This window comes from Sarcophilus harrisii, chromosome 5, assembly GCF_902635505.1.
Source record: "Sarcophilus harrisii chromosome 5, mSarHar1.11, whole genome shotgun sequence".
NCBI lineage: Eukaryota > Metazoa > Chordata > Mammalia > Dasyuromorphia > Dasyuridae > Sarcophilus > Sarcophilus harrisii.
In genome coordinates this window covers 281,135,239-281,159,517 of record NC_045430.1, presented here as the reverse complement: position 1 = coordinate 281,159,517, position 24,279 = coordinate 281,135,239, and the positions used below count along the sequence as shown (strand labels likewise).

The 24,279-nt window shown below is 39.7% G+C and overlaps 1 protein-coding gene and 1 long non-coding RNA gene across 2 annotated transcripts in view; one reads left to right on the top strand and one right to left on the bottom strand.

Moving 5' to 3' along the window:
* The window catches only part of AGMO (alkylglycerol monooxygenase), a 298,597-nt gene that overhangs the window by 258,272 nt on the left and 16,046 nt on the right, over window positions 1-24,279 (bottom strand). Inside the window, exon 3 of the mRNA XM_003772131.4 lies at window positions 21,563-21,714. Coding sequence (XP_003772179.2) covers window positions 21,563-21,714 — 152 coding nt within the window. The remainder of the gene's footprint in view (window positions 1-21,562; window positions 21,715-24,279) is intronic.
* Window positions 14,368-21,697, top strand: LOC116419629. Its single transcript, XR_004229886.1, has 3 exons — window positions 14,368-15,130; window positions 15,635-15,916; window positions 21,450-21,697. It is a non-coding gene; the product is annotated as an uncharacterized LOC116419629 (long non-coding RNA).

Here is a 24,279-nt window from a genome sequence, read left to right as displayed (position 1 = left end):
ATGCTGGAGTTGGAGTCATGAAGAGCTGAGTTCCCATTCTGCCTCAGATACTACTACTTGTAAAATCTTGGACAAATCCCTTAACTTCTGACTGCTTCAGTTTCTTCAACTATCAAATGGAGAGAAGAACAGCTCTTGCCTCACAAAGTGGTTGCGAGGATCAAATGAGATATTCCTAAAGCAGTCTGTGAACTTTAAATCACTATATAAATGCTGCTGCTGCTACTACTATTACTAATTATCATTTCTGAAGCTAAATTTTCTATTTCTGCCAAATGATTTTTATGGCACCAGAAGGATGAAAACGATTTCCCCACATCCCGTCACACACACAGCCCCTTGTGCTCGGTGATCTCAGAGATCTTCGCAAACGTGCTCTATTGTCTTTACCGAAGACCTCACTCTCTGCCTTATGGTGTCGACAGCATCAGTTATCACAGATCTCATTTAAAATAACAAAACCGTGAGACGAAGGCACAAACACAGGCAGTTCTGGAATGCTGGCCTCCTGGAGCAGCTAGCCGGCCAACCTTAATGAAGTTTGGAGCATGAGGTCAGTCACCTATCAGAAGATTAGAAAGGGAGGTGGGTGCCAGATCATGAAGTGCATTCAAGCCAACGGGAGGAGATTCTACTTTTTTCCCCTAGAGACAACAGGTAGCATGATACCATTATGGATGAGGAGAAACAAATGCTCTAAGAAAGAGTCCTCGGGTCTGAAGGATTATTGATGGTTGGCTGATAGCCACATGTTCCTACATCTCATCACTCAAGCAAGACCCAGGCAAGCTCTTTCCAGCCTTTCTTCTTCTCTCCAAAAGAGTTCATTTATTTGTAATACTTTCTCTGTGAGTAATGTTGGGATTGGCTCTGGGGACACTGGTGTCTTAAGAAAGACTTGTGACTCATCAGAATATGCTCTGAGCTGGCTGTAGCGGATAAAGAAGTGATTAGCGGTGATTTTAGCCTTGGAAAAGAAAGACACTAATGATTTTTCTCCAAGGCATGCCAGAAAGTTTCGGACAATCGGAGACAGGGAAGTCCTGCTCCAGGAATATTTGTCTTGCTACCATGGAACTAAAAGCCAGAAAATAAATCAGATGCAACATGTGGACCACATCTTTGCAGTTGATGTCCTGAGCAAAGCCCTCTGTCTGCCTGTAGTTTATAGAACAAGCTGACTTTCCTTGGAAATGACGTTCTGAAAGCAATGTAATGCTCAGAATCTGGAGGACCCTCCTACCTTGGGGGAAGGTGGGATTTACTCAAGAGAGAAGATAAATGGATCCCTCCTTAGGGCAATCCTTTATAAGTTTTCTACATTTTTTTGTGGGACAGAGTAAACAGTCCTACACCTAACATAGGTTTGGCTAACTTGAGTGCTTCTAAAGGATGTGAATATCCCTTTGACAAGCATCTACCGGCTCTATTTAAGCTTATTCTGAGATTTCCTCCTGGAAATCAGGGCAAAACGAAAGAAAAGAGAGTTATTTGGGAGGCAAGCCCCAAGAACAAATCTCATCTTCATAACCCATAGTCAATAGAGAGGATTCTCTATTATGGGTTGTATCAATAGTAAAGATGCATCCTTACATTTTGCACTCAGAAGCAAAGTAACTTCCAGTCAGCTAAGGTTTATTTGAAGGGAACTTTTCATAAAACAGGTCAACACCTTGCACAAATAGCACTAAGAAAATATACTAATACATGAGTGCATTCCCTTTGTGTGTGTATGCATACACACATACACACACACACACATACACACACACACACACACACACACACACACACACACACATACACACACTCCAGGAAAGGGCAAGAAACCAGAGCTTGGCTGGATATTGTGGCTGTTTTTGTGGGAGGGGGAATGCCTGGCAAAAGACTCCATATTTTTCCACAACTACTTTTCCAGAATTATGTCCTCTTTCCTGTGCTTCCTCCACCTACATCTTCCTCCCAGCACCTGCCCAGAAGCCACAGGAGAGCTGAACACTCAAGAGAAGTCCTTGTCGCACTGGGTGCTGTCTGAAGGAGGAAGAGGAAATGATGTGATTTTTTCCAAATTATCTTTTTAATAAAAAACAGCATTTTCTCTAGCCTTTTTAACCCATTAAGGGTCCTCTGAAGATGCTCCAGGGTCCATCCCACCCCACCTTTTATTCTTAAGAAAAGTTCTATTTGAAAAATTAGCTGAATTTTTCTGCTATATCAATATCAAAAGCAATTGGGGCTAATCTCATTTTCTTTTTCTTCTTTTTCAACTCAACTGCATGTGGTTTGGGAAACACGCAGCTCAAAGGGTGACTTTCTTTTCCCTGGTTCAGCTACATGATGGCAGTCAGCCTAGGTTGTGTCAGCATTAGGACCCAGAGTCTTGACTTTGGAGAGCTTCAGCATCATTCCCATGGATCTGTGTTTTTGCTTGGGAGAAGCATGCAAGGAATGGTAACCACAGGAGGAGAAAGAGACAAGGAGCTGAAGAATTGGGAGATTTCAAGCAATGTAACAAAAGCAGTCTCACCTCCACTGCCACACTGAAGAACTGGGAGGTTTCAAACAGCATAATAAAAGCAGTGTCACCTCCACCACCACGCTGAAGAATTGGCAGGTTTCAAATAATGGAATAAAAGCAGTCTCATCTCCACTGCCACCAAATACTATTGGTAGAGAATGGAAAGGTTTTGACACCTCCTGTATTACCTTATTTAATTTTTGGAAGAACTGTGTGGGGCAAGCATTAACCTTATGCTTCAGATGAATAAAATAAAGGTAAGAGACACATGATGATGTCTATAGGTAAGCCCCTAGTAATTTTCAAAAGAGGGATGTGGACCTAGGGCTTGCTCACTCTAAGTCGAAGTCTTTGCCCATAACAAGACTTTTTGTTCAATATGGTGCCATCCGATATTGTGTGATCATTTCCTTGCCAAAAGAATTCCAGTCCAAATTTCCCAGAATCTGATTCTAGGTCTATAGCAGGACAAGAAGTTCTTGGTAGGGAATAGCTGTGAAACTATTCTTTAGAGTAAGAGATCTCAAAGAAGATCCACAATGGAAAGCAATTGAGAGTCTTGAAAGCGCTTCCACAAAGGCAGCAAATATTGTTGCAGGTGTAGACAGCAAACTCACCTTTAGAATCAGTGAACCATGTTTATGTGAATTGGAGGAAGTCACAATCTTTATCTCTCTCTCTCTCTCTCTCTCTCTCTCTCTCTCTCTCTCTCTGTCTTCAAACCATGATTATTTCTGTTACCATGTAAAGTATCTCTTTTTCTGTCTCATTATTCTTGCCCCATCCCCTATCTGAAAATTTCTCCCAAGACTCTGTCCTGCCCATCCCTTGTCTGTCTTCTCCATACACACACTCTCTCTGTATTTCTCTGTGTCTATCTGTTTTTCTCTTTCTCATTCTTTCATTGTCATCATCTCCCTTTAACTCAATTACTATCTTTATTTCATGTACACACATACAAACATACATACATATGAACTTATGTATATACATACATATATACACACACACACACACACACACACACCTACAACACCTCTACTGGATATTTCAAATCAGATGTCCCAGAGGGATCTCAAATGCAATAGGACCACAATTGAGATCTATCTTTTGAACCCCTAAAAAAACAAATAAAATCGTTCAACTCTTTTCTGAGCATCACTCTTGCTGGTAAAGGCACCAGCATCATTTGAGTGGCCAGCTTCCCTCCCAGCTGGTCCCTCTCCCCCCACATACCCAATATGTGATCGCAATGGCCTCTCCCAAAGAGCTCTTATCCTTTCCACAGTAAAGTTGCTCTTGCCCTGGTCACAGCTTCTCCAGAATCCTATAAGAAGCTGCTGGTTAATTCCTAATTCACACTATAACTGTAACCACAATGATTTTCTTAAAGTGCAACCTTGACTACTCAATAAGCTCTGTCTTGCCTCCAGGATTAAATATAAGCTGCTCTAATTTTTTTTTTACAATCCACATCATTGCCCAAAATGGTCTTCTGGACTCATTGTCCACCTCTCCCTTTCTACACCCTATGCCCAATCCAAACTGGTTTTCTCACTGTTCTTCTTATGATATTTCATCTCCTACCTCCATGACTTTGCATTGACTGTGACCCCTGCCTGAAATGACCTTCTTACACATCTTTACCTCCTTATAGAATGTCTTATTCAATACCTACTCTCTGAAAATTTCCCTGTTCCCCCAACAACTATTTGTGCCTTTCCCTCTCTCAACTATCTCTATGTACCTATTTAATTTCACATTATATAGATCCTCATATAGATCATATTATATATATGTATGATCATACAGATCATACATATATAGAGAGAGAGATCATAAATATCATCTACTCCTCATGGGTAAGAAGGTTTCATACTTTGTACTTGTGTCCCCAGTGCTGAACACAGGAACTTTGAAGCAGGGGGCATTTAATAAATATTTTCTTGCTGGGTTATAGATCCTAAGTCATAGAATTGTTGGTCAATAAACACTTATTAAATCATATTAATATTATTATATTAAAATAAAATATTACTATGTCAATAAACACTTATTAAATCATAACAATATTATTGTATTCATATTAAATATTGTTACTGTATCAATAAATATTTATTGAATCATAACAATATTATTATATTAATATTAAATCTCATTATGTGTGCCAACCACTGAGTTGAGTGATAATTGAAGAAGAATTCTTTTGAGTGCTTTCTCTGACCTTTAAGAAACACCCACCCACACACACAGATTTGTAAAGTGGCAATGAGAACCAAGGAGATCAGGTCATCAAGAAGAGGAGAGAAGGGCAGGAGGAAAATCTGCATTGATGTTTCCATATATATGTACACTGACACAGACACACACAGGAACACATACACAGACACACACTCATGCTCACATATGCTAATGACAAGACAAGACATACCATATCTAGAACATGGCAAGCCAAAACAAAGGAAACCAAGCTGGGTAATTGTCACCAATTAAATAATTAAATATTACTCCTCTCATAGAGGTGGGGAGCTGCAGGTGCAGAATGCTGCATATGATGACAAAAATAGTTACTATATCAATTGTTTCTGATCAGATTTTTTGTGGGCTGTTGGTTTTTTCCCCTTCATTATAAAAAAAAGGTTCAGTTAGGAGGGGAGCCAACATTATGATATAAACACAAAATGTATCTAAAAAGGCATCAAGTCAGGCAAGAAAAATTCAACACAACAGAAAAACTAACAATTTTTATGCCAGAAGGTGAGAAGCCCACACACTCACCATGATGCACCCCCTTCTCAGAGTGCACAGAGTACAGTCTGCTACAGATCTGGTGACTCTCATGCAGTGGATGCAGGTTCCTTTGGAAAACAAGATGAAGATGAGCTCTCAAAGAAATAAAAATGGGAATATATGGCCAGAATAAAATCAAGGGAAGCTTGAAAATATTCCCCTATTTGTGTGAGACAGCAATTACTAAGGGATTGGAGTTCCCATATCCTCTGGGTAAGTCAGCCATCCTTGTCTCCCAAAATACAGCCTCAGATACTGGCCATTTAGCCTCACTTCTCGTTCTTCCTTCAAGGCCAAAGTCCACCATCTCACTTATCTACGAGGCAGCCTAATGGGTAGAAGCTCATGCTACCTTTATCTTTGCCGCACGTTCATATGCTGCCCCATCCCATAGGACAGGAAGAGGCATGAAAATTTAAAAAAAAAAGAAAGAAAGAAAGAAAAAAAACTGAATTCCCTCAGTCTATGGAATTTTAGCCTGAAAACACATAGACAGTGAAGAATGAAAATTAATTTTGTTTTTTGAGTTATAAAAGCCCCTGCCAGAATACTTCTTCCAGAGGGAAGGGCTTAGAAGAGCAGAAAAAGCAGGACTTTCCAGTTAAAAAGAACTCAAAGCAAGACTTATGCCATCAGTGTTTGTAAATGACTTTTACCATGATGTGAATGGGGTCCAACCGTTGGATTTGACATGGCCCTAGGCAATACATCATCATCTAAGTAATCTAGAGTTAGAACATAGTCGGGGACCACAAGGATGCAGGCAACAAGTATGGGATTTGAGAAGAAATTTTAGGGGGAGATGAAGAGGATATATTTTTCTAAAGAACTTTCTTCATTGAAATTGACACTTTTTATTAACTTTTCCCCTTCTCTCTTTTCAAAGTCTTCCTCCAATGCCTCCTTCCTCTGCCATGGTGCCCCTGGGCTCTAAAAGCCTGGGCTAACAAAGCACTACCAGATTCTAACAAGCTGTATAGGTGATAGTCAAGCCTCCTATCTGAGGACTGGCCTGAGGAGTATCTTCACTCTCCCATTCCTAAAGGCAGGAAGGTGGCTCTCTGACTCAGTTTCTCCAACTGTAAAATGGAAAGACAGCAGATATTTGCCAGAGTTGTTGCGAGGAAAAAATGAGATAATATTATAAGACATTTAGCACACAATCCCTGGTTTATAGTCTGAGGTTGTTTAATCTTTCTGCTATATATAACTCTTCATGACCCCATGCACCTTAGCACCCCAATGCTGCCCATGCGGATTTCTTAGCAATAATACTGAAGTTCTTTGCTATTTCCTTCTCTAAATCATTTTACACATGAGGAAATCAGACAAATAGAGTTAAGTGATCTACTTAGGGTCACACAATATGTAATTTGGAATCAGATTACAGGTCTTTCTACCTTTAAGTACAGCATTCTGTCCACTGAGTCATCTAACTGCCTCCATTCCTGGCACATAGTGTTTAATAAATGCTTCCATGATTCTTTGGTCACTAATCCTACATTAAGTACACCCAGAGTCGTAGGTGTGCCAGACAAAGTGACAGGATGCTGGGATTTAGAGGAAAAGGAATAGTTCTGCCCTCAAGGAGCTTATAATCTATGAGACAACATATGAAATATATATTGAATGCATGAATGAATGAACAGATTTATAATCTGGACTCATACCTATGAGGTAGATTTGCACCTTAGGACTTGATTAGAAAGGAAGGAAACATTAAGTGAGTTTTATTAAATACTGTGCTCAGTGCTGAGGACGGAAGAAACAGAAATTACTTTTTGCCCTTGAGCAGCTCATATTTTAGTGGGATAGACAGTGTACAGGGAAGAGTTCAGTGGTTAAGCCCAAACAAATGCCAGGTTATTTGTCACTGGAGGGTTTTAGGAGTTGGAGTGGAGAGGGCTTCATGGGATAGCAGTGCCTGAGCTGGGTCTCAAACGAAAGGAGACTTTCTAAGAGGCCAGGAGGGAATTGTAACAAGCACTGGGCACACCTACATGACTGTACAGAGATGGAAGCTGATGTGTCCTCCTGAGAACTGTTGTGAAACTTAATTCTTATAAGAGTCCTGGGAGACACGTAAGAAAGATGAGTAGAACTCTTGAGTCTTAAGGGGGGAGGTAGTCCATGATCATTTAGCATATAGCAGCCATAACAGGACTCTAACCTAGATCTCTGTTGGTTCCATGTTCAATAGGCCATGCCATGTCTCTCAAACAATTATCTCCCTTGAGTTAGATCCTGCCACTCTGTGAGCATAAGGCCAATTTCAGTTCTATTTGAAGCCAGGGGGAGGTAGAGGATGCTCCCTCTCACAAACTCTGCACCACAGGGTGGTGGTGATTTCCTTGTCTTCTCCCCTCCAGACTCCTGTTAAAACCCTCAAAAACAAAATCCTCATAAAGGCTTCATATTTTAAAGTCCTTGTCCCAAAGTACAGCTTAGAGAAGTAATCAATACAAGCTTTGCAGAAAAGAGACAGGTTTCAAGAGGTGACTAATGTGTCTGTCATTCTAAGAAGTACCCATAATTCTTAGAATTTATTTCTCTGTAATGAAATCCTCCACTTTATCTTCTGTTCCATGAAAAAGTCATAAATCTTTCCAGCTAATTACTAAAAATCTTATCTCTGGCCTCCTCACCTGGCCTTGAGCTCCCACATGCCTTATGTTTCAAAAGGTTGTTTTTTTTTTTCTTTTGGAAACTTTAAATCACAATAAAGAATAATAAAACTGAAGCAAATCTGATTGTCACTGTTTCTTTTTATTTGAATCTTTTCCTAAACAGGTCATAGTCATTTTAGAGCTTTTACCCACACATGTTACATTAATGTTACAGTAACTCCCCAGTTGCATAAAGGTTGCATTAATGTTACAGTAACATGGAACACAGTGCTACAGAATTGCCTTTTAAGCCCTTTCTAAATGTCCTCCCTTCCCAGTAGCATTTGCTTGTTGACTACTTTAACTTCTTCCTTTATTATAAATATAAAACAATTATAAATAATAACAAGTGAAATATAGATCAGAGCTTTATGTATAACGTGACATTTGTTCCTCAAAACAGCCTTGTAAGATAGATTGTGATGATCTCCAATTTCCATATGAGGAAACTGAGTCAGAGAGGTTAAGTGATTTAATTGCCTCTGCTCCACAAAACTGGTAATTACAGAAGGTAGGATCCAAATCTGGATCTTCCAGACTTCAAAACTAATAGGAGAAATTTTCTTCAGCTTTTACCCTACTCCCAGACTCTCCCATTTCTATCTCAATACACCCTCCTATGTTATTCTCCTTTCCTTTACTTTAAAGCCTTCCTATTTTCAAATAATGTTCATCGAATACCTTCTAGTTTTAGGTTTTTTCCATATTCACTAAAAAACAAACTCTCCCCCCCCCCCGAAACCTGATCTCTATGAGGTCACATCCCTCCTTGATGTAACTACCACCTGGCCGTCTTCTGGCTGACACCATCTCTTCTCTATTAAGTCAGAAAACAAGTGCTTTGGCTAGAGATTGCATCTTCCCAAAGGCTTCATGGTGTTCCAAGATCAAAGTTGCCATGGAACCAGCAGTAAAGTGCTTGGTACAAGGCGACTTGCCATGGTAATGGCAGCTCCCCTGTACTATGGATAGCTGAGGGTGTAGAAAATTAAATGCATTGTCTTGACCTCAGACAAATTACTTGACCTCCTTGGACTTCAATTTAATCATCTATAAAAGTAGAAGACTGGACTTCCGAGGTCCTCTCCAGCTCAAAATTGATGATCCCAGGATCTATGCTCTCAGGTCAGTTCCCTATCCTGAACCTCAGAGGGTCCCTCATTTGTAAAACTATGGCACTGGATTAGACTATTTCTGAAATCCATTCCAGCTACAGATAAGATTCCTTGACGAGATGTTAGGCTAGCATAAACTTACCTCAGAAAGAAGAGGAAAGGGGACAGAAAAGGAAGGTGAATTGAAGAGAAAGAGAGAGAGGCAGGGAAAAAAAGAAAATTGAGAAAGAAGGAAGGAGGGGAGGAAGGAAGGAAGGAAGGAAGGAAGGAAGGAAGGAAGGAAGGAAGGAAGGAAGGAAAGAAGGAAGGAAGAAGAGAAGGGAAGGGAAGGGAAGAAAAAGGAAAGGAAGGGAAAGAAAGGAAAGGAGGGAGGATGAAAGAGAAACTTCATATTATAATATAAGGTTGTGAATATCATTCCAATTTAGAAAAGAAAGGCAGAGTAGGGTGGGAGAAATCTGTTTCACTCATTTTCCCTGTTCCATCTATCAGCTTCTGGGGAAAAGATCACCATTTCCAGGCTAGAAAGGAATTTTTGAGAAGGTTAAACTATGTTTAATTAAGGTGAGGAGGGAAATAGAGAGAAATAAGAGAAATAAGAAGGGACATAAAAGTCCAGCCAAAGATGAAACCAGCCAAAGATGAAAATATTGAATTTCATTCTTGACCCCAAAACATCTCCATAAATAATTTAACATTCAAAATGGAGCAGAGAGAAGAGACATAGTGAGCAAGAACGAGTGACCCACTTGTGGCCCTTTTAGTTTTAGAAATGAAATATGGAGGATGGAATCAATTTCCAAAAGAAAGCAGATTATTCTGACGGCTATGGGCTGGGGGTGCTTATTACCATTCCTTCTGAGTCATAACCAAAACATGGTTTTTCCAGGCCGTATGTGACTGGATTATGAGGGAACATCTTGAAATTCTCTTCACGTACTTTTATATTACAAAGATGGCAACATTAAATTAGATAAAATCCATTTCCTTCAATTTGGGAAACATTATTGGGCACATACTATATACCAACCATTGTCTGGGTATTGAAAATATAAAAATAAAATGAAAAGAATCTCTTAATTAAGAAATACTGTAGATAAACAGGACATTTCTCCTCTTATTCATCAGCAAGTTTGCACAGAGAGATTGTGAGGTGTCCTTGGAGAGACAGTGTGGTGACAAGAGAGTACATGGAGTCAAATCCCACCCAGAAGATTTCTTTTTGTCTTCTCTTGGGCCAGTCATATGACCTCTGTGACTCAAGTTTCCACATTTTCACAGGATTAGATGATTCCTGGGTTAGATTTTCTTGCACTAAACATGTAATTCTAGGACTCTGACTATGGTTAAAAGGGTTTACAGTCATGTCTATGTGTGCTTTCATTACAACAGAAGGAAAGTGCACATCCTCTGCTAAGAACTCCTATGTACCTAGTATCTAACATGTTGTCTATCCAGGTAGAAATGTAAACTTCTATGGCAAGGCCATAGAACAGGCAATGACAAATTTGCTTTCCTTTGTATCGCTATCCATTAGTAGAGTGTCTAGTATAGAATGAGTGCTTAATACATACTTGCTAACTCTCAAATTAGACTTTTGGTGAAAAGATTAAAGGTGAATTGTAAAATCTGAATCCACAAGATCTTTCCTGCATAAAGTCTCCATGGATAGCTCTCTACAAAAATAACTCTCATAAGTGATGGGACCTCAATGGAAACTGCTCAGTCATTTTGGCTGAATGGACTAATCTTTTTAGGAAATTCAGTGGAATTGCTTGGTAAGAAATCTCTCTTTACAGCCAGAATTTTCATGCAAGTTGTGGGAGTTACAGAAGGAAGACCAGAAGAAGGAGCTCATAAAAAGCTCTAGGAGCTTCACTCCAATGTTCTTGTGGAAATAATTTTAGAAATAATGCAACCCTACTACTTGATCTATTAGAAATGACTTGGAAACCACACGTGCAAAAAATGTTTGTAGTAGTCCTTTTTGTAGTGACAAAGAACTGGAAACTGAGTGGATGCCCATCTGTTGGAGAATAGCTAAATAAGTTATAGTTTATGGATGATATAGGATATTATTGTTCTAAAAATAATAGCAGCAGGATAATTTCAGAAAGGCCTGGAAGAACTTACATGAACTAATACTAAGTGAAGTGAGTAGAACCAAGAGAACATTGTACACAGCAACAACAAGATTATGTGATGATCAGTTCTGATGGACATGGCTCTCTTTTCAACAGAGAAGCGAGTCAGGCTAGTTCCAATGGTCTAGTGATGGAGAGAGCTATCCCTACCCAGAGAGAGGACTGTGGAAACTGATTATGAATCACAACATAATATTTTCACTTGTTTGTTCATTTGCTTGCATTTTTTTATATTTTGTTTACCTTTTTGCTCTGATTTTTCTTGTGCAGCAGAATAATTGCAGAAATATATATAGAAGAATTCCACAAGTTTAAACATATATTGGGTCACTTGCTGTTTGGAGGAGGGAGTAGGGGAAAAGAAGGAGAAAAAGCAATTTGTAATACAAGGTTTTGCAGGGGTGAATGTTGAAAACTTTCTATGCATATGTTTTGAAAAGAAAAAGCTTTCTTTAAAAATGGCCTTGGGAATTAGCAAGACTGCAGAGAGTACTCAATGTGGTGAAGAGTGGCTGGGAGGGGTTGCCATCCATAGAAACTGTAAAATTAATTTTGAAATGCATATTTCCCAAAGTGTTGAAAGCAATCTGTAGTCTCGTGTGTGTGTGTGTGTGTGTGTGTGTGTGTGCGTGCATGCATGTGTTTCAATAAAGTTCTCTAATAACCAACCTCAGGGTCCTTACAGCCCTGTGTTCTCTTGGTAGCTATAGAAACCATCACAAAGCATGTTGAAATAAGTCTACCTTCATCAAGGATAATCATTCCATTTAGCAAATGAAAATTAAGTGTTTGCCTTGGGCAAAGTCTGTTGCTTTCATTGAATTTGTTTCATTAGAATTAAAAGTCTTATCAATTTAAAGGGAGGGTAATGACAGGCCCCAAGATTCAATCCTTTTTCTCACTGTTTAATCACACACAAACCCATTAGTCATGTAGACAAAGAGCAACATCAAAGAAAGTGCGCTCAAATCAATAAATGGCATAGGAGTGAGAAGAAAAGGGAGGAGAAAGAAGCAAGGGATAAGGATTTCTAGTCTGTCAGCCTGTTTCCTTATCTTTAGAATAATTCTCATAATAACTCTATTTCTTTTTTTTTTTAATGGATCAAATGAACTAAGTATACCTGCATACATATGGATGTACATACATATATTTGTTCTATCATTTCAGTCTTGTCTGACTCTTCAAGACCCTATTTGGTGTTTTTTTAAACAAATATATTAGAGTAGTTTGCCATTTTCTTCTCCAGTTCATTTGACAAATGAGGAACTGAGAAAGTTAGGGTTAAGTGACTTGCCTAGAGTCATACAACTAGAAATTATCTGAGACAGAATTTGAACTTAGGTCTTCCTGATTGTAGATCCCATGCCCTATGCACTGTGCTACCTAGCTGCTGATATGTACATTTACATATGTATAAAGTGAGTTCATTTAATATAGTAACTATCGGAGTTTAGATACTGTTGTCCCCTTTGCACAGATGAGGATATATGCTACAACATGATATGATGGGATAGGATAGGATAGGATAGGATAACGATGAAGAAACCACTAACTGCACAGGTCAATATCCTCTTTGGAAATGAGAATCTTGGAGAGGTTGTGTTATTATTGTTGCTCACGGGAGTATATGCTCACCAAAGCATTTATTTTGGCTTTTTTGGAGGGGAGGAGGGAAGCAGGAAGGGAATAAGCATTGATATAGTGCTTACTATATGCCACGCACTATGCAAAGGACTTTACAAAGATAATTACATTTGATCCTCACAATAACCCTGGAAGAGTAGTGCTGCTGTTATCCCAATTTTACATTTGAGGAAACTGAGGAAAACAGAGGTTTAATTGATTTGTTCATTGTCACAGAGCAATAAGTCTGTGAGGTTGGACTTGAACTCAGATCTTCCTCACTTCAGCCACTATATAAGTGATGAGTATCAGAGGTAGACTAGAACTCAAGATCTTCTGAAATGAGGTCACCTCTCTACCATGGACTTTGTTGTGCTCTGGAATAGTGCTCACTTATAGAGAATTGTGGGTTTCATAAAACACTTTACAGTGGAAATCCCAAAATCTCAAACTAACTGAAGATATGATTATGACCTAGTTGTGAGACCTTAGCCAAGTGCCATTCCACTTCTGGGTCTATATTTCTTCTTCCATAAATTAAGGAACCTAGGTCTGGATCTAGATTCAGTTTAGTTCTTATATGATTAAAAAAAAAAAAAACTTAAGAAAGCAAATAGATGTTAAGAAGGAAGTAGAGAGCACCATTGTTTCCTACCATGGAGGATGGGAGATCTGAATCACTGGAAAGAATAATTATTTCAGGAAGATAACAGATAGATTGGAGATTGGTGTCCACTAGTACCACATCTGGATCCTGTTCCCTTACTATACACATACATATCAAAAGGCACAAGCCAGAATTGTGGGGAAACTCATCCTGATTCTTTGCTTTACTAAAGGGGAATGTGAAAGCAGAGCCACAGCAGGATTCATTCATACATTTTTTTCCTTTGTGAAGATGTAATCCTTCCAGTTTGGTCTTCCACCCCAAGTCCGAGGTAGAGTCCATCATGACCCATAATCCAAAGTGTGGCAGCAATCTGAACTGCTCATCCAGCTGGAGGCTCACTGGAGAATTGGAAGAGACCTTGGACACCAATTCATCTGGCTCACTCTCATTTTTACAAAGGAAGAAAGAGGCTTATAGGATGTAAGTATTTTCTTTAATGAATTGGTCATCTCTGCTACGAGGAAAGACTGAGGGTGCTAGATCAGCTGATCTTCAGTTAGGCTAAAGCTAATCAGCTGCACACACCAAGCCCAACCCCAGGGAGGTGAGTCTAGAGCGGGAAGGTCAGCAGGCTGTCCAAGGAAGGCTGAACCATTCCCAGAACTGAAATGGAAAATAGCAGAACTTGGGTGCTAAAGAGTAAGGGAGTAGAGGGATTGGGGCTGTGAGTGGTCACTGTTTTGGGGCTAGACAAGCCTATGAGACTCCTTAAAAAGTATAAACACACATATAGACATATGCATCCATATACATTATAAGCACATACACACACACACGTGCACACACATGCATACACATACACAAGCGTGCATATACATACACATACCAATAATTAGAAGGAATATATAGAAACTAAAATCAGTGTCTATGGCCTCCAAGAGATTCCAAATTATCTTGAATCTAAAAATCAGAGAAGTCACATAGAAGAAATCAAAATTAATCCTTCTGCTGATGAGCTCATGGAACTCACTGAATCTTTAAAAAGTGATTTAGCCAAATTCATTTTTAAAAGAAATTGCCCAAAGGTCTGTGAGATGAAATTTAATTGAAGTCAAGGTTGACATCCTTCTCACCCCCATTAGAAGCTCAAACTCAAAGGCCTTTGACTGATTTAGACCTTTGACCTCGGAATACAAGTAGACCCGATAGAGGTTTGTGTGAGTTTGTCAATTGACATAGTGAATACTCAGATACAAGAATGAAAGTCACAGAGAGCATGGAGGGACTTTAATTAAACAGTTTCTTTTCTCATTCCTGTCCCAGGGAAATCACCTAAGTTATAAACTACAGGAATAAGAACTACAAAGATGAAGAAAAGCTCAGGGCTTGATGTGCACAGCGATTCTCAACTGCCTGCGTCTGTCTTTTCTCTCAAATCCCTGGGGAGAAGAAGAAAAATAGACATGGGAAGCCAGGAAGTGGGCAGGAAGACGGAGAAAGAACTCTGTACAAAATGTAAAGATACAAGAGATTTAGGGCTACGATCTTTCACTAAATGAGTGACTGAAGAGACTCCTGTAATTTGCCTGTTTCCTCTTAATTGGAAAGAATATGGGGGTTGAGGCAAAATCTTTCAAGATGAATAATAGAGATTAACAAATGTAAGGATCCTGGAGCATGCTTTATTTGAACAAGGGGGCACTCGGGAAAGGGCTGGCCCCAAAGGAGTGGGGGTGGGCATACAGCATTAAGTAATGCTGTATACTTAATCCCTTCAAAGCGAAGTTTGCCAATGGTATGACTACATTTGAACAAACTATGTGCTCTTCCTTAATAAAAGAGGGTATCTTTCACAAAGGGAGTATTTGCGATGCTTTTTCTAGTTTTGTATTATTTTTAAAGCCTATTGATGTCGGCTGAATTATTCATAGAAATTCATAATCTGGACAATCAGAGTATGAAATGAGTTTTTCTCTGGTAGGGAACAGGGGGTGCTGATGTTTCTATATTTTGGCTCTTAAAGAAACCAGACTCTTAAAAAAAAAAAAAGGCCCAATGCGGGATTCTTACATTCATTAGTTACTTTGAAGGACTCTTATGTCCTTGGAATTCTAGTCATAATGGTGGACCACACTGTTTTGTTTTTTGTTTTTTTGATTTTCTAGGGTTATGATATTTGCTGTTGTCCCCTCTCTGTGCTTCAGTTTTCTACATAATCTCCATCCTATAATATCAGAGTTGGAATCGACCTGAACAGCTATCTAGTCCCATTTAGTCCTGAAAAAGAATCATCTCCACATCATGTTCAACTCTCTTCCTGCAGCCTTTGTGTGAAGATCTTCAATTAGAGGAAAGTCACTCCATCCTGAGACAACCTAGTCTGCCAAGCTATTTTTTATCCTGATTTACAATGACCTCTTTGCAGCTTATACTCCAACTCTGCCTGGGTATGTATGCATTGAAAGAGACAGAAAGATGAGAGATCAAAGAGAGAGAGAGAGATACAGAAAGACAGAGAGACAGAGACAGAGAGGGGAAAAGAGAGAGGAAAGGAGGGAGGGAAGGAGGGAGGGAGGAAGGGAGAGAGAGAGAAAGATCACAAAGAGAGAGAGATCAAAGAGAGAGAGAGAGAGAGAGAGAGAGAGAGAGAGAGAGAGAGAAGAGAAGAGAGAGGAGAGAAGGAGAGAGGGAGGGAGGAAAGAAAGGGAGAAGGGAGAAAACAACTATAAATGAAATTCAGATAATTAAGAATTCAGAGATCCTGGCCTGTTCCCAATAAACCAAACCTTCTCCAGGTTCCTGACCACAGGATATCACACAGTCAGACATTAGGACAGGTTCATTTTTTCAACTTTGCATATGTAACTGACCCCAGAAGCTGTCCCTCCATGTACAAATGTACCCCAGTGTGGGCTCTCCTGAGCTTCTCACAGAAAACTAAAAGTTCTCATCTGACCATACTTTCAGTCACACACCACTTTACCCACTTTGATTTATGAATGAATGAAATCACCCATAAATCTCTCCCCAGTTTTTTTTTTTTTCCTGAGGGAACAGCTTTCTCCAGCCCATCTAGCTTTCTGTTGGGGCCACTTTCACAATTCTTTCTTAATATATTAGCTTTCAGGATTTTTTTAAAATAGCCTACTGTAAAAGAAAGAGACCGTTAAAAATAAGAGGGGAGGACTAAGAGGTTAAAGAAGGTTAAGGGTCTGAGTCTTCCTAAAAGCATACAAAAAATCTCATTCAGTGAATCTGTTCCCAATCTCTTCTATCAGACATTTGTTATCCTACAGACATGAAAGTGAGGCATGTCCCTTCCCTTCCATTCATATCCCCTTCTCTTGCTGCGTCCTTCAGAGAAAATCCTAAGTAAATGCCACATAATGTTCTCCAGCAAAGTGTAAATTTGCTATCTGATTGATGTAAAGAATTTTTTGAATGGAAATTCCCTCCAATATTGCCTAAATCCAGCTCATTTACAATGCATAATATCAGGGAGTTACCTAAGAGTTACCTACCTAAATTACCTAAGGGGTAAACTATAGAAGTGTTTTGAAGCATTCATTTGGACCTGGTTCCTCAGCTTTAATATGTTAGGTCCAGGTTTTCTAGGCTCTAAGGCTGGTCCTCTGCTACTATACCAAATTCTTCTTCTCTGAATAAAACATTTCAATTTCTTTGAAGAAATCAACCCTTCTTCTAGAGGAAATTCCACTGGTATCTGTCTTACAGCATCTATACTAGCACCAATGGAGCAATTTCTTCTTGAATTGGTTTCATAGCCTGTGAAACTCTGGCTTGCCATTCCTTGGGGAACATTGAGTCCACTCCCCTCATTTTACTGTCTTGTTAAAAGCCCCACTTCCTTCTAGAATATTTAACCCAAAGAGCAGGCAAAAACAACAAAGAAAACGGATGTCCCCTTGGCTGACAGAGAATAACATCCCAATGAGCCCAAAGGGAAATGTTAACCTGAAAACCAATTTTACTTGACACACATGTGCCTTCCTCTCAACCATGAGAGTTGGAGGGCCTAGATCCCAACTTCAGCTCTCTCACTAATAACTTACAAGAGTTTAAGAAACATTAGACTGATCAATGGAAATAAACATTTCTCCAAAAGAAATTGTAAAGTATTCACAATCACATGAAGGAAAGCTCAGAAAAACCTTCTGGTTTCACCTTATATTGTGCAAATTGGCGATGATAACAAAAAAGGCAATAATCAATGTGGGAAGGGATTTGGAATGATAGGGATGTGTGCAGTGGTAAAATTATTTGAAAAAGTAATTTGGAATCATGCAAATAAGTTGACGACTAAAACATCCAAACTTTTTGAACCAGGTGGTAAAGAAGTATTATGGGTATTACTATGCTAGTCAGTCAGTCAATATTTACTACATGTCTTATGTGACAATCACGTGGTAGAAATTATTTATGTGATGGATTATAAGGAAGCAGAAAGATTTTTGGAACTGATACAGAATAGTCAGCAGAGTCAAGAAAACACTATATACAATAACTACAACATTAACACAAAGAATAGTGTCCCACAAAACATCCAAAGTAGATAATCACAAAGATCAAGCAGGATTGAATGAAGAGAGAGGAGAACTTACTGCTTTGGTTAGATGGGAAGTCTACAGAGGTTCCATACTATATATGCTTCTCAACTTTTTCAATGTATCGATCTATTAGAATAAGTTTTCTCCTTTTATATTCCTTAAATCTCCTTAAATATTCTAGAAGGAAGTGGGGCTTTTAACAAGACAGTAAAATGAGGGGAGTGGACTCAATGTTCCCCAAGGAATGGCAAGCCAGAGTTTCACAGGCTATGAAACCAATTCAGGAACCAATTATTATTGGTCATATGGAATGCCTCAATGGAAGGATCATTTCTATGATGGTGTAAAGGGGAAAAAAAGATATTAACAGAAACTTACTTAAGGATTTGTAGGAATCACTCATCTCAGTTTCCTCTTCTGCCAAAAGGAAAAAAAAGTAGACCTAACATAATTTCTTCCTGTCCTGGTCTGCATTTTTAATTAAAGAACAATTGAGAGAATTAATTCAAGGGTTCAAAAGGTGTGAAGTTCATTGTCATTAAACCTGGGCATTTGCCTTGGTTCTGCCCTAGGAGTATCAAGAAAGTCCTTGGATCTCCAAATTGGGGGGGGGGAGAATTCAGAGATCATTGAACCCAAATGAGTCCTGAAATTTGGATATCCTCTGTGACATTCCTGTATGGTTTCCTGCAGTTTTACTCAGAACCCTCTATCCATGAGTATCCTATTCCCTTTGGGATGGTGCAAGTAGTCTCATAGTCCTATCTTAATTACATAACGGTCGGCTTCCTTCCTCTCTAGCTTCCATCTTCTGGCCTTGCTACTGGAAGAGAAGAGGACAAATTCTTAAATGCAACAAGGCTGCAGGCATTTTAGAGTAGAAATTTAGATCTTGTGGGATAAATATGCCTAGAAACTTCAGTCAATTAGTGCATGGCCTTGTTTGGGGTCTCTCACCGTCCTGGCTCCCCTCACACACTCCAATTCTAATGTTTCTGCCACAGTGAATGACCATTTGTATGGCTTAGCAGAGTGGACAGTACTAATGTCACAGTCTAATTCTGGCTTCAAATACACCCACTTTCTGGCCATCATATCACATTACTCACCATCATTGAGTTGGCATATCTTGGGGGTTTAAAGGGAGACTGGGAAGCTCAGAGAAGTGAGTAGACAAAAGTCATGAAACAAGAATAGGGACAGTCTCCAAAGCCTCCAGAAAGGGGGTAGGCACAATCAGTTGAGTAAGCACTTTGGGAAAATATAAAGTATGGCCAAATCATATGGTTTTAAGGGGTTTCCCCAGAAATAGGAACCAGTATTTGGTGATGGTTATGGTAGTGATAGTGGAAGCCAAATTATGCTTGACAAACCTGATAAATAATATGGCATGATGGAAAGAGTTCTGGCATTGCAACTGAGAGGGTCTGCATTCAGACCCTCTTCTTAGCTCTATGACCATGGGCAAATGACTTATCCCCTATGTATCTCAAGCTCCTCATCTCCAAAATGAGAAGATTCAACTCAATGATCTTAAAAGGTCACCTCAGCATGCTCACTTAGTTCCATAAGTACAGCTGATGTGAACCTATAGGGCAGCAAAGAAAAATCTCTAGACACTCTAATTGTATCTATTCCTAAGCTGAAGTCTAGCTATATGAATCCTCTCCTTTACTGATCCATTGGGACCATTCATTTATCCCTATTATCCCCCTTCTCTACTCAAAACCCCTGCATGTGCTATATCATAGACTCAGGGGTCCCTAAGTCCTTGAAGGCTTGGCCCATACCCTTACAGGTGTCACCAAACTAGAAATTCTTGAAATCTAAGTCTGGTAGTAGTAGATATAGCCAAGAGGCCACGAGGATGAATTGAGCTGGACTTGGAGAGCCTTGTCACCATGGTAAGCAGCTGTAAGGGGAGCAAATTCTAGCCTAAGCAATTCCTGAAGACATGCTCCTTAGGCACAGAGTAGCAGAGCTAATGGTTTCAAAGGCAATAGTTCCTAGAGTGGCAGATGAAGGGCCAAAAAGTACTCTGGGGATCAGTTAATTCAATCTCCTCATTTTATCAACAAGAAAGTTCATGTATATAGAGAACAAGTCATCTGGCCAAAGTCACATGGGCCAGAATGAAATTGTGAACTCACCTCCTCTTCCAACTCAGCTAGCACTCTCTTTCCTTCTCCTTCTCCCTTTTGTTCTTCCTCTCCCTCTCCCTCTCTCTTTTCTTCTTTCTCTCCCTCCCTCTCCTTCTCCTTCTTCCTCTCCTGTTTAGGTCACCTACTACTAGCATAAGAAAAAAAATCACTTCTTTAATCATTTGTGCTTATTTTGTTAAAATTTGGCATCTTTTAACATAAAAAATTTATTCGATAAAAACATGAAAACTAAAAATGTTCTCAGGAAAAGGAAAGTTCTTTCAGCCTCAGGCTGTGGGATGCTTTCTTTTCTTGTTGCCCGGACAGATCACTGTCTCCTGGGACATTCCATCAAGCTCCCTCCCATCCTTACTGCCCCCCGCATCCCAGACACTCAATGCACACCTACTTTATTCATCCATCTCCCAGTTCTCTCTTCCCCCACCTGGCCTCCCATTCTCCTTCTCAGTATTATTCCAGATCTCCTCCTTTTCCTTCCTACCCACCCACTCAGTTCACCCACCCACCAAAATGCTAAGTTCCGCTCCACAGTATTGTTTCAAGGCGGAACACTTCCCTGTCATCCCGATTCCATTGCAGAAGCCCATCCTCTGCCACCAACATCAGCCTCCTGCAGCTGTGACCTCATTTTCCCCTCTCTGCCAGTGCTGCAATCCCTCCTGGACTCTGGCCAGTCCTCACAGAGTCCCTTCAAAGATAGCACCCTTTCTCTACTTTTTTCTCAGTCCCTCAAAGCCCCTCTAAAGGGAGGCTCTGTTGGCCCTTCTCCTTCTCAAGGGACCAATCTAAAATCCAGCCTGGCCTGGGTTCTATAGAATAAGGTGGTGCTGGTCTTGGGGGAGTACTTCTTTTCCAAAGCCTGTAACCCTGAAATATCTCATTCTGCTGAGTTCATAGCTGATCACATTTCCCCCCTGGGAATGCGAAAGGGATGTCCAGAGGTTGAAAGAGGCTTACAGATTCCTGGAATCCCCCCCCCCCAACCTGGGCATTGGGCTGGTCCAACTCTTTTCTAAATTCACATTCAGTCAGGTTGATGGGGAAGGCTACACTATTTGCAAATGTCTTCCCACTTCTCCTAGGATGGAGTCACCAAGAACAATGAAAAATGGATGTAATTTGGTGGGTGAAAGGCTCAGGTGATTTCCAATATTATCTAGCTTTTGGTATTAAATATAGGGAAGGCGGAGGGGAGAGGAACTTGAGAAATACACTCTGATCTCCTCCTTTTTCTTTTTCTTCATCTTCAGAATGACAAGATTTTTTCCACTCGAATTTCAAAAGCATCACCGTAATCAATCTCAATACACTTCACAAGCACCATATACACAAATCATCAGCAATATGTCTCCCAGTAACTTACCATGAGCCATGCGATGAAACCAATAGTAGCCAAGGTCAACTCCTAAGAAGGTCAAATACCATGTCCATAGAGAATCCCAAGGCAGTTCGAAGAGTCTATAATTCTCCCAGACATAAATATAAGCAGACAACTCAATACTCCGGAAAAAGAGTCTGAAAAGGAAACAAAGGCAGGTTTTAATTCATTTGCTAGAAGCAGAATCATATTTAATAAGCTCAACAAGCCTTGATTAAACAATTTTTTAAAACATGGTAAAGTATATCTTAAATACAATCTATGTGTCCATATTTATACAGTTCTCTTGTTGCACAAGAAAAATAGGATTTAGAAAGATAAAAATGACCTGGGAAGAAAAACAAAAATGCAAGCAAAAAGTAACAGAAAGAGTGTAAATGCTATGTTGTCGCCCACACTCATTTCCCAGTGTTCTTTTGCTGGGTGTAGCTGGTTCTGTTCATCACTGATGAGTTGGAACTGAACTGGATCCTCTCATTGCTGAAGAGAGCCACTTCCGGCAGAAGTGATCCTCATATAGTATTGTTGTTGAAGTATATAATGATCTCCTGGTTCTGTTCATTTCACTTAGCATCACTTTATGTAAGTCTCTCCAGGTTTCTCTGTATTCATCCTGTTGTTCATTTCTTACAGAACATTCATATACCATAATTTACCCATTCTCCAACTGATGGGCATCCATTCAATTTCCAGCTTCTAGCCACTACAAAGAGGGCTGCCACAAATATTCTTGCAAATAAGGGTCTCTTTCCCTTCTTTAAGATCTCTTTGGGATATAAGCCCAGTAGTAATACTGCTGGATCAAAGGATATGAACAGGTGATAACTTTTTGAGAATAATTCCGAATTGTTCTCCAGAGTGGTTGGATCTGTAAACAATTACTTTATACAACACATTGTACTTGGTACTTGGGAGTACTGAGACAGAAAATAACCAATTCTCCCCCTCAGAGATCTTGCACTCATAGGATCATCGCACCAGGGCTAAAAGGGATTGACAATGCCTTCAAACAAAACCCTTTCATTTTACAAAGGAGTAAACTGAGGTTTTGGAAGATCAACTCAATTCAATTCAATAGCCATTCTTTAAGTAAAGCTACATGTCAGGCTTTGTGCTAAGCGTTGAAGATACAAAAAAAAAAAAAAAAAAAAAAAAAAAAAAAAAAAAAAAAAAAAAAAAAAAAAAAAAAGCAAAAGATAGCTCCTGTCCTTGCAACTTAATGTCTTGTCCCAGCCTATACAGGTTGCTGTCTAGTGGGTAGCAGTGCAGTTCAGGGCAGGGGGAACAGGAAGAACACAATATCCATGCAGCCACAAAGCCAAGTAAGTAGAGAGAAGATAATCTGGCCAAGGAGAGAGCACTTCTGAGCAGTTCTTCACAAAGAATCATGGCAGGTGAGCTGATCCTTGAAAGAAAATAAGGATTCTGTGAGAGGTAATATACAATCACCAAAAAGGAAAAAAGGAAATATCCCCTTCCACAAAGAGCTGACATCCTCCTGGGGGCAGGAAGGAAGATAAGAGTATGGCACAGATACAAGCACATGGTTTGGATACAAAACATATCAAAACAATCTTCAAGATGCCAGGCACTTCTGTTCTCATGAGAACTGCCAGGCTTCCATTTTCATCAAATGAAGGAGATATAGGCTCTCTGGACAAGAGCCATGAAATGCAATTAATCAGCCAAGATGCATTTGCTAAACTCTCACTTGACAACAGATTCCAAAGGATACAAAGGAAAGTGAAAGGAAACAAAACAAACACAAAAAGCAACAATTGTCTCCTGCCCTCAAGGAGCTTATTATCCAATACACATCAGAATCAGCATTTAGAGACAAATCCATTTGGATGGGTTGTGCCCATTTTGCTCTTGATGGAATCCTCAAGACAGCAGGAAGCTGCTGCTGGGGGGGTTGCTTCCTGGAGTGCAGAGGAAGAGCAAATATAAGGCTGATGGCAGAAAAAGCGTTTTCTACTTTTAATAAAAATCATTAAGCACAATTCTTTCTAAGGAGCTGAACAATTTCATGTAAATATACTCTAAATGTTAGCATCTGGAGCAAAGGTCAACCCACCTCACCTTAGTTTTGCCTCTGTTTTTCAGGCTTTCCAGACAATGCACACACTGTTCTCCTGCAGTGATCCAAAAATGTCTCTAGGGAGCCTGACCCATTCTGGACACTGCCCAGGAACAATGAGACATCATTTCACTCAGAAGTGAAGGTGTAACTATTAACTCCCTCTATAATGTTTTGAAACTAGACCTTTTAAATAATCCCAGGTGGCTATCACCAGATCTCTTCATGGCCAGGTCTTTTCCCCCACTTGGAAAGGTGTATACAGCAAATGGGCCCATTTCTTCCTTTTGAAAAATAATTATTTCCAAGTATTTTCTTCTGTATCATTTCTGTTTACAGTCATGGAAGAACAAAGCTAAGGTCACGTTCCAGACATATGTATTACTTGGAGCTTTTCTCTCCTTTCAAGTTAGTTTATTTCTTTGTGCCTCCTTTGCTTGCAAGTTAATAACAGACCACTCAGCAGATCATCAGCTGATTCCTATGATTTATTAAGTTCTCCATTTTTCCATTGCAAAAAAAAATAAGAAGCCTTGGGAGAGATGATAAGGCGAAAGGGACAGAGTAGATAGAAGGCTAGTCTTCAAGCCTAAAAGACCTGGCTTTTGAATTCAAACTTGAG